Source organism: Peromyscus leucopus, chromosome X (assembly GCF_004664715.2).
Source record: "Peromyscus leucopus breed LL Stock chromosome X, UCI_PerLeu_2.1, whole genome shotgun sequence".
In the NCBI taxonomy this organism is placed as follows: domain Eukaryota; kingdom Metazoa; phylum Chordata; class Mammalia; order Rodentia; family Cricetidae; genus Peromyscus; species Peromyscus leucopus.
In genome coordinates, this window is record NC_051083.1 from 137,203,746 (window position 1) to 137,218,697 (window position 14,952).

A 14,952-nucleotide genomic window follows, 5' to 3' on the forward strand; every position below is an offset into this window, starting at 1 on the left:
ATTTATTTAGCAATATGAGAATCAAGCCTAAGGCTTTGGGTATTCTGGGCAAGCACTCCACTGCTGAACCTTATCACCAACGCTTAAAGTATTTTAAGCACAGACAGGACCTGAGTTTAATGGCACTTTCAGGCTTCTGTGTTAAGACAATGTATTTAGGAAAAGTAAAAAAAGGTGGGCCTGCAGGAGGCCACTGGAGAAATAGAGACATTATTTATTTGTGAGACATTATTAGTAGTGAGAGAAGGGTGAAGAAAAACCACCAGATTCTGGAACTCTCTGAAAGCAAAATCTTTCCTAAAAGATTTTAGCATAGATATAGGACAAAGATGAAGCCAGTGGACAAATGGAGAATGAGTATATTTACTACTGGGGCATTATAAAACAATAATCCTTAGTTCAAATGGTTTTATCTGTAAATAGTCAATTCTGATCATCACCATTATTACCAAAATAAATTCCAGAAAGACTAACTACTGGGCAAGGAAACACCGAAATAAGTCACAGTAAAAAAAAAAAAAAAAAAAATCTAATCTTGGCAGTGCAGATCAGAAGAAAAGGAACAAATTTTTTGTTGTTGTCAGCAGCAACTAACTGGAAAACTATTGGCAAACGATTCCATTTACAATGAAGTATTAGATAACTAATGATTTATCAAATTCACTAGAGCTAGGTTATGTATCCAGAAAGTCAAAAGAATTTACCGAGGTTGAATAGGCAATAGGGTGGCGGATATTCCAGAGATTTAACATGAAATAACAGACAGAATAACAGACAGAAGAATCTACCAGACAAAAGTCGAGGCTCAATCCTGGAGCTGTTACTTCCTGGCTGTTACATATTGCAGCCACTAGATCCCGGCTGTGGATTTAGAACTGAGGCGTATAGTTTAAATGTGAGACACACACTGGAAAAACTTCATGCAGGAAAAAAAGTAAAATATCACATATTGCTACATATTGCTTCCATGTTAAAATAACATTTCAGATGTGCAGGATTATGTAAAATTAACTATTGAGAATCATTTTCATTCTTTTTAGTCTGATGAGGCTGCTAGACAATTTTAAAAGTTCACACGGGGCTCGCACTCAATTCCTACTGGCCAATACAGTCATAACTTGATAGGGATTTCAAGAAGTAAACGGCTTTCACTTTCACTTTATTCTTCAACGCTTTTTTTCAACTGAGACTGGAATGGTAATAAACAGAAAATGTCTGTATAAGTTAGCACTAGATAATATTTATAGAGCGCTAGTAGGTGCTGAAGCAGAAGATAGATTGAAACCGCAACACTAGTATATGCCCACCCGCTCCAGACTGCCGCTGTAGACGCCTCCTAGAGGTTCCAAAACGGATACATAAGAGTTGGGAGGAGTTTTCAAACGCATGCGCAGTCGCACCTCAGTGGGCCAGCCAATGGGATTGAGCAGACAGCCCGCGCATTCCTTGAGACTTCTCCCCACCCCCTTCACTACCCATCCTCCTCACCACTTCCCTTTGCTTGTCCCATCAAGCTAGGGGCGGTGCAACGGTGGGCGGGTCCTAGCGGCGGCCTGACGGGCCTCAGACGGTAGGAATCTGCAGTTTCTAGCTGTTGGCGGCTTGGGCGGGACCCACGCGGTGCGGTGCAAGATGGCGGATGCAGAAGGTAAGGGTTACGGGTGTCCGTCCCGTGAGACCCCTGAGCTAGTGATAGTGAGGTTGTATTGTGATCCGCGGTTCTGCACTTTCCAGCCCTCACTTTGGCCGCTTCGCCGCTAGGCCCGAGCTCTAGGCGAGTGCACGAGTGCGAGAACCCTCCAGTGCCTAGGCTCCATTAGGTCCGGGCCTCGCGCAAAAGACTACACCCGGTCCCCTTCCATAGGCATCTCAGCCGTGGAGGCGACTGTGTCGTGATAAGGAGACGTGGTAGCATTTCTGCTGCCACTAGACAGGATATTACTGAAATGAGGGTAGCAAAGGAAGGAGTAAAGGAGCCGGGAGCTAGTGTAACTCACACTTGTAAGAAAAATTTAAGAGATCACAAGCCCTTACGGACGGTGCAGTGGTTATTTGTGGAACTTTCCAGCCTGTGGACAAGCGCTTCCCTAAGTATATTTGGCCTTGCCACAGCCACGTGGAGAACACGAAGGGAAACCAACACGTGCTAGAGTAATTTACTAGCCAAGCCATCTAGTGCTTGGCCTCACAAACTTAAGTTTTCTTCAGTAATGCTAGTCTTAATATTTTCTTCTGTCTGTCCTGTTTAGACTTAATTTTAAATTTTGGTTTTAGTTTTCAAAGAAATCTCCAAATCTTGAGTTTGTTTCTTGTAGTAATTACTTTCCCAAAGAAGCATAAGAAGAAAAAAGACCGGAAGCCATTACAAGAAGAAGATGTAGCTGTGAGTAGGAAATGTTTTACTTTGCTTTGAGTGAGAGAGATTGAGATAATTCAAACACATTAAAGGGGGAAAATGCTTTAAAAATATTCTCAAGCAATATGTTGGTACAAAACCTGAAATAACACAACTCCCAGAGAAGTTTTCTATCATGCATGGCTTACTAAATGGTGAAATGTTCTCCCTGAATTTTTCTTCCTTATTCCATCAGCAGACTCACAGTTTTGTTAAAATATTGGACTCAACTCACTATCCCTAGAGTTTAGTGAGCTCCTTTTTCAATTCACTTTTAGAGGTCCTATTGACACCCACTTTCAGAAATTTACACCCCTCCTTCCCCCTTTGTTTAAAAGGGTGCACTTCTGTCCTAGTATTAGAATTGCCCAAAGTCAGGTGAGAAGATAATTTGTTTCTGCTCTATTGAAGGAAATACAACATGCTGAAGAATTTCTTATCAAACCAGAATCCAAAGTGGCTCAATTGGACACTTCTCAGTGGCCCTTGTTACTAAAGGTATGTGCTGTGTGTATCAGATGAATGCTTGAATTTCATATTTCTAATTAAACAGCTAATAAAGAATGCTTACTGCTGGGCTGGGCATGGTGATGCATGCCTTTAATCCCAGTGGGCCAGGCCAGCCTGGTTTACATAGAGAGACCCTGTCTCAAAGAAAAAAAAAAGAAAGAATGCCTAGTGCCAGCATATTTTACATTTAGAAACCTGCCAAATGATTAAGACAGTCTTTCAATGTATCTGAGATGAAGGACTCATTTATTTAAATTTGTAATTCATCCAATGTTGTTCTGGAATATAGTACATCACCAAAATGTTAATTGCTGTCAGTTTTTAAACAATTGCACATCTGAAATCATGTCTTGTAGAATGTTTCAGTGCCTAAGAACATGAGTTTTGAAGCCAGACAGACACCTTTGAATCAAGATTGTATGTGACCTTAGGCTAGACATTTAACTAACCTCATTGAATCTTAGTTGCTCATGATATTTTCTCTTTGGATGATGTCGTGGGAGTTACAGCAGGTATTCTATGAAGCATGCTTAACAGTTCCTGATTGCATGTCATAGATTTTATGATTATTATTTAGGGATTTAAATGGTGACATTGAATAATGGGTTGAACTAAAATTTATAATTTTCAGCCGGGCAGTGGTGGCGCACGCCTTTAATCCCAGCACTGGGAGGCAGAGCCAGGCGGATCTCTGTGAGTTCGAGGCCAGCCTGGGCTACCAAGTGAGTTCCAGGAAAGGCACAAAGCTACACAGAGAAACCCTGTCTCGAAAAAACCAAAAAAAAAAAAAATTTATAATTTTCACAAAATGGATACCAGCTATAAAGTTGAGACGTCTCTTAAGAAAGAGTTTTTTTTTTTTTTTTTTTTTTTTTAAAGATTTTTTTATGGTATTTTGCCTGCATGTATGTCTGTATGAAGATGTCAGACCCACTGGAACTTGGGTTACAGACTGTTGTGAGCTGCCATGTGGGTGCTGGGAATTGAACCTGGGTTCTGGAAGAGCAGCTAGTGCTCTAATCAATGAGCCATCTCTCCAGCCCCAAAGAAGGTCTTTAAATATAAATTTTTATTTCACTTATTAGAGTGTATGGGTGACACAGGGGGAGCACACCACACATGATATGCATGTGAAAGTCAAAGAACAACTTGCAGAAGTCCATTCTCAACTACAATGTGAGTTCCAGAAGTTGAACTTGAGTTATCAGGCTTGGCAGCAGACATCCTTACCCATTGAGCCATCTCACTGGCCTGACCAAGAATTTTAATAAACCATATGTATGTATTGGTAAAATAGTGAGGTTTGTTTATATCATTTAACCAAGTTGATTTTCTGCTTGATTATAATTCACTATCATTTGAATGGCATCTGCGTTTCTTATGTTGTCCCTGGAAAAATAGCTAGCACACAGAGATGGGAGAGACAATTAAACAAGCATTGCTATTTGTAGTAGGCATACTGAAACTAAACTGATATATCAAGATGGGCTTCAGTTGGTGAATTCTTCCTAACTGGTGGCTAAGCCTTAGGCAGGAGACTGAAAAGGACCAGACAGATAAAGAGCAGTGGTAGGTATCTAGAGCATAACCAAACTGCTCATGTTGAGGAATGTTGCCAGCCATCTTCAGTTTGGGTGATCTGAGAAAGTCAAAGCTACTTTGTGTTTTATAGTACTCTCAACAGGTCTTTTTAGAGCATTAACTATAAATTCTCAGATTTGTCCTTTTCTCAATAGTATTGGGAGTTTCCCCAGTATATAAGAAGGCTTGATAGTGGTGTTTATAATAGGAACAAAACTATACAATTATAGACTTGAAGGGCTGCCATGCATGGTTGGTGGTGGTACTTACTGACTTGTTTTACTTCTATCGATGTGTTATTAAACTTACGTTATTGCTTTCTAGAATTTTGATAAGCTAAATGTAAGGACAACACACTATACACCTATTCCTTGTGGTTCAAATCCTTTGAAGAGGGAGATTGGGGACTATATCAGGTAAGCATGGTGAAATGGCTCTGTCCAAACTTAAATTATTTTGAAACTGATGCTTTCACATTAGTTATTCATGGAAGTAGTGGCAGCTTAGAACAGCTTTGCCCTGAATATATAGTCTATACATGTGATTTGCTTTTCTTTGTAACTCTTCACACTGTTTTTAGACCACAAGAACAGGTGGTACAATTACTTTTTTTTCTATTCTAGGACAGGTTTCATTAATCTTGACAAGCCCTCTAACCCCTCTTCCCATGAGGTGGTAGCCTGGATCCGACGAATACTTCGGGTAGAGAAGACAGGCCACAGTGGCACACTAGATCCCAAAGTGACTGGTTGTTTAATTGTGTGCATTGAACGAGCTACTCGTTTGGTGAAATCACAACAGAGTGCAGGTGTGTAGAAGAAAGAGTAGGGGGCTATCTTTAGTGATTGGAAAACATTCTGTACATGTTTCACTTCTACATTTTGGCTCTTGGAAACTTTCTTTAGAAAATAAAATCATAATGCAGGAGTGTCATTTGGTTTCTATATAATAATTCTATTCTCTGTCAAAATCTGGTGGTTCTTTTTTTAAAAGTCCAGACACTAGGGAGGTGTATATTGAACTAACTAGTCCGTTCCTGTTGCTGGGGCATGTCCAATTCTATGCTTGCTGCCGTTGGTTTTTATTGTTTGTTGTTTTTTGTTTTGTTTTTGTTTGTTTTTTTGAGACAGGGTTTCTCTGTAGACCAGACTGGCCTCAAACTCAAAAGATCTGCCAGCCTCTGCCTCCCAAGTGCTGGGATTAAAAGCGTGCGCCACCACTGCCCAGCATGCTTGCTGCTGCTTAACTTTCTGGTCATGCTTCTATTCCAAGTGTCTTTCCATCGTTTTTATTAGAGAAAATTATTCTTAAAGTGCAAGGTGGTTTCCAGTCAGACTAAACAGTAGGTACTCCATCTGCCATCACATTTGGCATTAAAGTGTGTGTATGTTCTTTTTACCTTCCTTTTTTTTTTTTTTTTTTTTCGTGACAGGGTTTCTCTGCGTAGTTTTACGCCTTTCCTGGAGCTCACTTGGTAGCCCAGGCTGGCCTCGAACTCACAGCGAACTCACAGCGATCCGCCTGGCTCTGCCTCCCGAGTGCTGGGATTAAAGGCGTGCGCCACCACCACCCGGTCCTTTATTTTTTTGAGACAAGGTTTTGCTGTGTACCTCATGCTGCCTTGGAAACCTGATTCTTTCCATCCTGGCCTCCAAACTGCTGGGTTTAGGTTGTAGGCATGTGCTATGCCTGACCCAAGAAAAAACATCTGTCAATATAGATTTTATTGAAACGTGATGTTGGATTCCCTGCTGCTTCTCCCATGTAAAATGGCAATGGTAGAACACAATATAAAACAGAAAACTCAGTGGCCACACCTGACTACTCTTTTGTCATTTTTCAGGCAAAGAGTATGTGGGAATTGTTCGGCTGCACAATGCTATTGAAGGGGGTACTCAGCTTTCTAGGGTAAGTCTATAACTGTAGGGAGGGTGCCTTTGGTGATTTGGGTGTCTGAACTCCTAAATATCTAGAAACAGGGAAGTTTTCCTGGTTAGTAGATCTTGTACCCTTTTATGAGTTGTCCTAGCCTCCTGGGTGAAGAACAACCGGTCATGTCTTTCCTCAGGAAGAAGTTCTGATTAGCACTGAGCTATAGTGTGAATCCTAATTGGTCTTAATAATAAAAGACCGAGCCAGATATTGGGGTAAATGCTGAAAGATCAGAGAGACAAAGGAGCAAGCCACAGTCACTTCTTACCTCGCCAACTCCTAAGCCTGAAATTACCCCAATATCTGGGCTTTTATTATTAAGACCAATTAGGATTCACGCTACGCTGAGCCATCCCTCGATTGAAGAAGAGGAAACTGAACTAAAGGGCCGTTAGCTCTTAAGTTATTGAAAGAAAACTTTTATATTTGAATTATGTCCTTAAACTCCCTAAATATGCCCTTTTGTCTTATTTAAAAATGAGCCCACATAATGAATGTTTTTTGGTTTGTGCTTTGTTCTTAGGCCCTAGAAACTCTGACAGGTGCCCTGTTTCAGCGACCCCCACTTATTGCTGCAGTAAAGAGGCAGCTTCGAGTGAGGACTATCTACGAGAGCAAAATGATAGAATATGATCCTGAAAGACGATTAGGTGGGTCATTGGGCCTAAGCCAAGCTGAATTGCTTTAGACCCACAACAGGTGGGAATGCATTCTCAAGGATTCTTTTATGAGTAGAAACTATGAGGAAGTTGTGTAGTCATACACTATTCCCTATGTCTCTTAACTCCAATCTTTTTACTTGGTTTAGATAGGGTCTCTCAGTTATGTAGCTCTGGTTCGTCTGGAACTTGCTATGTATGTAATCCAGACTGTCCTTGAATTCACAGAGATCCACTTGTCTCTGAGATTAAAGTTGGGTACCACCATGTCCAGGGTATCTCTAATCATGGTTCAGTTGGAGAAGGGGAATATCATGTGTTTGCTCTAGAAAATAGGTCCTACTTGTTTGTGTGTGTGTATGTTTGTCTTATCTTAGGAATCTTTTGGGTGAGCTGTGAAGCTGGCACCTACATTCGGACACTATGTGTACACCTTGGCTTGCTACTGGGAGTTGGTGGTCAGATGCAGGAACTTCGGAGGGTGCGTTCTGGAGTCATGAGTGAAAAGGTATGCAGTTATGGGACTAGACAGTTTTGGAACTGATTCTTAAGACTCTGCCCTTGGTAGAACTCTGCTTTACATCTTATGAAAGATTCCAAAGTGTTGAGTTCAGTTCAGGGCAGCTTCCCTGTTCTGTTAATTAAACTTTGGGACATTGAAATTGGCTAAGGGAAATGACCGAATAGAGAGTATTACTCTATTCATACACTTCCTAGTCTACACCAAGCTTGCTTAGAGCTTGCAGGTGTGACTCAGTGTTAAGAGCACTTGGCAAGCATTTACAAACACCACCTGGGTTCCATCCCTAGCAGTACCAAAAATTGGAGTGCCTACCTAGATCTAACTAAGATGGCAACATGTACAAATACCCCAAAGTAGATTCTGAAGTCTCATGATGAGCCTGGACTAGAAGACAATGTATAGTTACATTCAGTTGTCAAAAGTTTAGGGGTCTGATGGATGGATATACAGTATGAAGACACAGAATTTAATATCTGACTGCTTTTCAGGACCACATGGTGACAATGCATGATGTACTCGATGCTCAGTGGCTGTATGATAACCATAAGGATGAGAGTTACTTGCGGCGTGTTGTTTACCCTTTGGAAAAGCTGTTGACATCTCATAAACGTCTGGTTATGAAAGATAGTGCAGTAAGTTATGGATTAAGAGTCCATGTTTGCAGAGAATGTGGCTCCAAAGATGAAATGTTAACATTATAAAGTCATATTTATTGTATTTTTATTTTCCTTGTGGTTACTCTTCCCCCTTTTAGTTGTATAGATTCTCTTTTGTGCCACTAATAGGAAACAGTTATGGCTAGATTTGTTAAATAAGTTAAAACCAGGTATATCACTTTAAAGTAGAATTTCAATAATGTAAATTTAACATTGAAAGAGTCTTTCCCAAGCTACTTTATTCAAGTCCTAAACTATCAATGATATCTAAAAATTTGCCCTCCTTTAATTTGTTGCTCTGTCTGTGCCTAAAATAATCTTGATTTATTTAAGTTACTATAAAAGATTGTTTCAGTAGGTAAAGGTTAGGACTGGAGAGTTTAGAGGTATGTTATTTACCCTGTAGGGACTTCAATGAAATGCTTTCTTCAGTTAAAGTATATTATCATTTTAGACAATATAATCCAGACTTCACTAAGCTGATCATCAGCTCTTATTGTATATTTACTTATTACCTTGTAATTAGAAATGGTCCTAATAATTTAAATATATAGTCATAAGATTTTTTGAAAGACAAATTTCTGTATGTGTAACAGTTTGTGGTTAGATACTTAAGCATATTTAAATCTTAAAATATTTGTAAGTCTTCTGAAAACTTACGTTGTAGCTCATAATAGAGGGGAAAAATTGAAGAGATATATATTAAGGTGTGACACTAACAGGAACTGAGAAAGCTTAACCACATAATTGTATAAATGTATCTTTCTTGTGCTGGGGTCAGACTGTTGGCTTCTGAGTGAATTTAAAGAGAAATTAGAATACGGTCAGCAAGAGATCTAATTGAGTAAAGACAAGATGATAAGAGGTGAAGTGAAATACATGTGCATTGGGGGGTCACAGAACTGGAGAAGTGGCCTTAATTTGTACTTATGGGATAATAAATTCCATATAGAAATGTGGATGTGATTTAATAGGTCTGGTAGTTTTGTTTGCAAGTTGCTTTGGTTGTTTGTTAATTGCTTCATCTCTAGTAAATGTACTATTTTGTCCTGACAAAGATTCAAGAGCAGTTCTGTGGAACAGTCTGATAGAAATTTGAGGCAGGTTTTTTTTTTAAATTATGCTTTATTTGTATGTATGTGCATACATATACACGGAGGATGATTGAGGACAACTTGTGAAAATTGGTTCTCTCCTTCCACCACATGGATTCCAAGGATCAAACTTGGGTAATCAGGCTTCAGGGCAAGTACCTTTACCTGCTGAGCCATTTCTCTGGCACCTAAGACAGGATTTATTTTGTTTTATGTGTATGAGTATTTTGTTTGCATGTATGTCTGTACTACATGCATACCTGGGGCCTACAAAGGTCAAGGACCCTCTTGGACTGGAGTTACATATGTTTGAGAGCCACCGAATGGGTGCTGGGAAACCCAGGTCCCCTATAAGAACAAGCTCTTAACCATCTCTCCAGCCCCTAAGTTTTGGTTTATTATTCTAGATGACAATATTCATGGGTCATGTGATAAAAGTAGAGTCCAATACCCTACTTGTATAGACCAGTGAAGCATTCTAACTTATTTTTATTATGTATATGTTGTGATGTATGTATATGTGTGAACATATGCATACTGTAGTGTCTCTGGAGCTCAGAGCTTAATTTTGTGAAGTCAGTTTCCTCCTTCCATCTTTATGTGTGTTTTAGGTTTGAACATGGGCCATCAGACTTGTTGAATCATCTCTAAAGTTTTCTTTAGTATTTTGTAGCATTTGTGAAAATTTTAGAGCAGTGCTAGCACATGATAGGTGTTTGTTACTGTTCTGTGTTCCTTCATACTGCATTGTAGTCAGTGAACTATTTTCCACTCTCAGGCTACCTCCCTCCTTGTACTCTTGCTCTGTTCTGGTATGGAAGTAGAACAGGAATAATGGATAACATCTGGCCCTTATGTGTTACTGTCTCCATAGGTGAATGCAATCTGCTATGGGGCCAAGATCATGCTTCCTGGTGTTCTCCGATATGAGGATGGCATTGAGGTCAACCAGGAGATTGTGGTCATTACCACCAAGGGGGAAGCTATCTGCATGGGTAAGGAGGGGAGTAGCCCTCATTTCTGGAATTGGCTCTGCACCATCAAATCTAGGCTCATTGTAGGCTGGTCCCATGTCATGGTCCCTTAGTTTTACCTAATTATGGTGTCTCCTAGGGTTTGTATGAATGATTTATGAACAGACAGGTTAGTCAGGTACAGATTAAGGATTGTTGTACGTTTATATGCTCTTGGCTCTAGTGAAATTCCAAGAGTAAAAGTAGTGATGGCTCTCTGTGATGATTAAAGGAGAGATTTTAGTTCACTCCTTGTTTGCTGTCAGGTAACTTGTAGTTAGTATCAGTGACTTTTTTTGGTTTTTCAAGACCGGGTTTCTGTTTTAGACTTGGCTGTCCTGGAACTCGCTCTGTAGACCAGGCTGGTTTCCGACTCAGAGATTCACCTGCCTCTATCTGACTGCTGGGATTAAAGGCGTGTGCCACCACCGCCTGGCACATCACTGACTTTTAATTTGTAAAGGCTTAGCTTCTATTGGATTGATAATCCTTAAAATTTACAGTGCTCTGTGGCCTTCTCAGTTAAATCCAGGTTATTTGTTTAATATCCTAATTTGCACCAGAAATAAGTCATATCACTGGGATCCCTTGTCTTAGTTATATGAACAGATGGGGTACCTGTGGGAGGTCCATTCTGATACACAGTAGGAAAGAGATTCTTAAAACTAAATGCTCTATAGACCTGAGGGTGGTATTATACATCATCCCTGTACCTATCCAGAGATACATGCCTTGTTACATTTTCTTCAGTTGCTTTTGTTGAGTGGTTTTTAATTTGGTAAATTTAATACTACTTCAAATGCTTCTTGCAAATGCAAAGAAAAAGCTCAGGATTTAATGAGTTCTAAGAAGGCTTAAAACAGTAGAACTCATCTATTACCAAATCATTCTTTTTTTTTCTCTTTCTAATGCCTGCAGCTATTGCATTGATGACTACAGCAGTGATATCTACCTGTGACCATGGTATAGTAGCCAAGATAAAGAGGGTAATTATGGAGAGAGACACCTATCCTCGCAAGTGGGGTTTAGGTCCAAAGGTCAGTGACACTAGGTGGTAGCCCTTGCTGTTTATATTTGTGTTACTAAATACCCACTCAAGCAGCTCTTTGTATATCTCCATTGCCACAGCCTTTTATTATTTGGGGCTGTAGATTATTGATGGTGAGCAGAGGCATGCCCTATCTTGGACTTAAGAGATTCTCAGTCTAGTTGAGGGAAACACTTGGGCATTACTTACGTAAATAATCACAGTTGGGTCGTGAACTATGACTGTCAAGAACATGAAGCTTGGTTCCTAGAATATCCACAGTGAAAGTTCTTTTTCTTCCTGGTTTTTCCAGTCAGGTTTCTCTTGTGTAGCCCTGGCTGTCCTGGAACCTGCTCTGTAGTCCAGACTGGCCTTGAACTCATAGATATCCACCTGCTTCTATGCTGAGACCAAAGGCATGGGCCACCACTGCCGGCTACAGTGAAGTTTTAATCCCATCATAGATCTGGGCAAGGACTTTTACCTTGTGAAGAATAGGTTAGATATTGATGATGATAAGAGGAGGGAAGAATTCAAGACAGTTTTGTAAGGGGCATGAAGCCCTGCTGAGAATACATAAAAATAAACCTTGTAACAGTCTGTGCAGACTGTGTCTAAGCTATGGTGTGTGATAATAATGGCTACTTCTGTATTGATAATAATCTAATGTTTGAAATGTCTCCAGGCAAGTCAGAAAAAGATGATGATCAAGCAAGGCCTTTTGGACAAGCATGGCAAACCTACAGACAACACCCCTGCCACCTGGAAACAGGACTACATTGACTATACGTAAGGATAGGGTTTTCCTAGGACTGGGGTAATGTATACTTACCATTTGGTCATTGATTATAAGTGAGGACAGGAGACTGGATAGCCAAGGGGAGATGGAGGGTTTTATTTATTTGGGGGCAACTGCTAAATGCTAGGCCACAGGTCCTAACAGTGCAGCTCAGTTTTCTTTTCCTTGCTTGGCTCTTAGGCCTGGTCTAGGTAGTAACTACTACTGTACAGGCCTGAGCCTACCTGCTAGACAGGGTATGGACTATGGAGAGAATCAATCTGCAAAAACACCTGGTGGGTTCTTAAACCCCTAGACTTTAGGGGTTGCCAAGTATCATTGAATAACAGGGGACATGACATGATAGGACCACCATGGAAAGCTCTTCCAAGAATTTAACCTCATATTTGTTTGTCTTTCAGTGATTCTGGCAAGAAAGCACTGGTTGCTGAAGCAGTACAAGCCCCTCAGTTAGCTGGTGAAACAGTAAAAGTCATAAAAGTGAGTGGCATCACCTGTTTGAAATGTGCTTCAAGTCAGGCTAGCCTCTACAAAGTGAGTTCCTAGACAGCCAGGGCTACACAGAGAAACCCTGTCTCGAAAAACAAAACCACACACACACACACACACACACACACACACACACACACACACACGGAGACAGAATGCTAAGATACACCAAATGTTTAACAAAGTAGTCCAGCCCCATGTCTTAGCTAGCAAGGCAGGCTTTATCCATGCTGTGGTCCACACACAAATATTGTTTGATACTTGATGCTTATTGGGTTCAGTGGCATTTGTGTTATGTCTGTTGTAGAGGGAGTGTGAGCTTAAAAAGACTGACCTTGGCTCCTACCTCTGATGTGGTAGTCACCTTATATGGAATGTATGTGACACATTTGACTTTACCCTGGGTCAAATGATAGGTAGCATAAGTGTGCTGCAATCAGAGGCCCAGAGGAAACTCAGCAGGGAGCAGAATTGTCAAAAATATCTTCAGACACTGTTTAAAGGAAAAGAGTGAAGCATATGATGGTGACTTAGCTTCCCAAGTTTGGGGGACCACTGTCAGAGCCCCAAATGGTATGTCTGCAGTTATAAACTTGGGTGACTAGTAATAAGCTACGTGGGTGGAATTTGTGTTTTGTGCTTGTTTGAGCACCTAAGGGAACACTTGCAGGTTCTTGGAGGTCTTGGAGTTGGTTGACTGAGACAGTTTCTCAAGGTCTTCTATACCCCAAACTGCTTTGGCACACCCATCATGCCCCATGGCCTTCTGTACTATTTAGTGAGATACTGTCTTTTCAAATCTTTAATAAATCAGACACTATTCAAGTTTATAGACACAATTTACTCTTGGGTTTACTTGGAAACTTTCTTGGTAACTTCTCACATTTCTAACTGGATGAATTATTTTTTTAATCTCAGAGGAAGCGGGAAAGTGAGAGTGAAAGTGATGAGACCTCTCCAGTTGTTCCCCAGTTGATGAAGAAGGAAAAGAAGAAGAATAAGAAGAATAAGAAGCCTAAAACCGTGCTAGAAAGTGGGGGCGAGGCTGGAGATGGGGTATGTGTAAACCATGGGTACCTTTGTGCTGGCTGAGTCTTTGACAGGAATTGTGGTACAGAAGTAGGGTTCTACCATTGCCACTTTTGGTACTGCCCTGTGTTCTGGATTTGCCCTGTCCACTCTCCTTGGACAGACAAGTAGAGACACCCAGCATTTTAGAGCAGGGGATCATGGTTTGAATTATGTTGCTGATGGGTGGGGAAGATGTATAGCTTGATTGCTCAGTGCCCTTTTGAAAGTAGATCTCTAGAACTTCACTGAGAAGGTCACAGGCAAAATTTGTTTGACCCCAAATGTCCTTACAGATCCTTGACTGCAATTTACCAGATTTCTTTTGGGAAGTCATAAATGTTTTGGCAATGGGTATTTTGAACTTACTTTCTCTTTCTTTAGGACAGTGACATCATGAAAAAGAAAAAGAAGAAGAAAGTAAAAGTGGTGGAAAAGATGTCTGAATAGTAAAAGCCACTTGAAGCATTATGTCCAGCTAGGAGGAGAAATGAAAACCTTATTGAAAAACATTTTGTTGAGGAGTAGAACAGAGGTCCCAAACAGAGTACAGAGTTCTGGTACACTTTAGCCTACACTTGTGACCTCAGTGGTTAGGGTGTGGCCATTTCATCCTATCCTGTCCTGTCCTGTTTTAAGGATATGAGAGATGAAAAGCAGTTTTTGCCACTGACCCCTCTGCTTGCTTGAGTGGGGGAGCATACCTTCAGACATGGCACTGCCTAGTAACTGTCTGCAGCTGTTTACTAATGGCCATTTTAAACAATGCCATAGATAGTCCTCTCCTAGTTTGTTTGTTTTTTAATGTTTGTAAAATTTAAATCTGCTAAATAAAATGGTATAGAACCTTCTGTGAGTAGAAGAATATAAATGAACCATGTTCACTTGGGAAATCTTATCTCCAGTATCTTGTGAGGGCTGCTCTGGTATCAGATATGGGTCTTGCTGGCCTGGTAGTATTCATAGTGTTTGGGCAAGCACTCTGTTGTTGTGTACAACAGGATTTATCCAATTCCATTTGGCTACTTGTGTTTGTGGGGGAAGCCAAAGCATTCCTATACCCTCCTGTTCTAATGTTTATTTTCTTTTGAAGAATGGATTTGTTCATTGCTAGGAAAAGAATGTGATTTGTAGCTTTTTAAAAGTATTCCTGTTGGGTTTTCTAATTGATAATCTTAGGCTGACAGAACAAAAATGAAAATATTT

At 40.4% G+C, this 14,952-nt stretch overlaps 1 protein-coding gene and 1 non-coding gene across 2 annotated transcripts; both read left to right on the forward strand.

The window, feature by feature from the left end:
- Nucleotides 1-1,493: 1,493 nt before the first annotated feature.
- On the forward strand, nt 1,494-14,835 carry Dkc1 (dyskerin pseudouridine synthase 1). Its single transcript, XM_028888544.2, has 15 exons — nt 1,494-1,648; nt 2,316-2,383; nt 2,807-2,893; nt 4,811-4,902; nt 5,110-5,294; nt 6,330-6,394; nt 6,942-7,068; nt 7,455-7,585; nt 8,089-8,232; nt 10,225-10,345; nt 11,282-11,400; nt 12,076-12,179; nt 12,591-12,669; nt 13,597-13,734; nt 14,131-14,835. The coding sequence occupies exons 1-15, from the start codon at nt 1,633-1,635 to the stop codon at nt 14,194-14,196; spliced, it is 1,542 nt and encodes a 513-aa protein (XP_028744377.1). The 5' UTR covers nt 1,494-1,632; the 3' UTR covers nt 14,197-14,835.
- Nucleotides 7,672-7,803, forward strand: LOC114706260. Its single transcript, XR_003736501.1, has one exon. It is a non-coding gene; the product is annotated as a small nucleolar RNA SNORA36 family (small nucleolar RNA).
- Nucleotides 14,836-14,952: the final 117 nt, after the last annotated feature.

Excerpts from the sequence above, each read along its gene's own strand:
- Dkc1 (XM_028888544.2), top strand. Across the intron at positions 2,894-4,810 it reads AGTGGCCCTTGTTACTAAAG|AATTTTGATAAGCTAAATGT; the intron begins GTATGTGCTGTG and ends ATTGCTTTCTAG. Across the intron at positions 12,180-12,590 it reads CAGGACTACATTGACTATAC|TGATTCTGGCAAGAAAGCAC; the intron begins GTAAGGATAGGG and ends TTTGTCTTTCAG.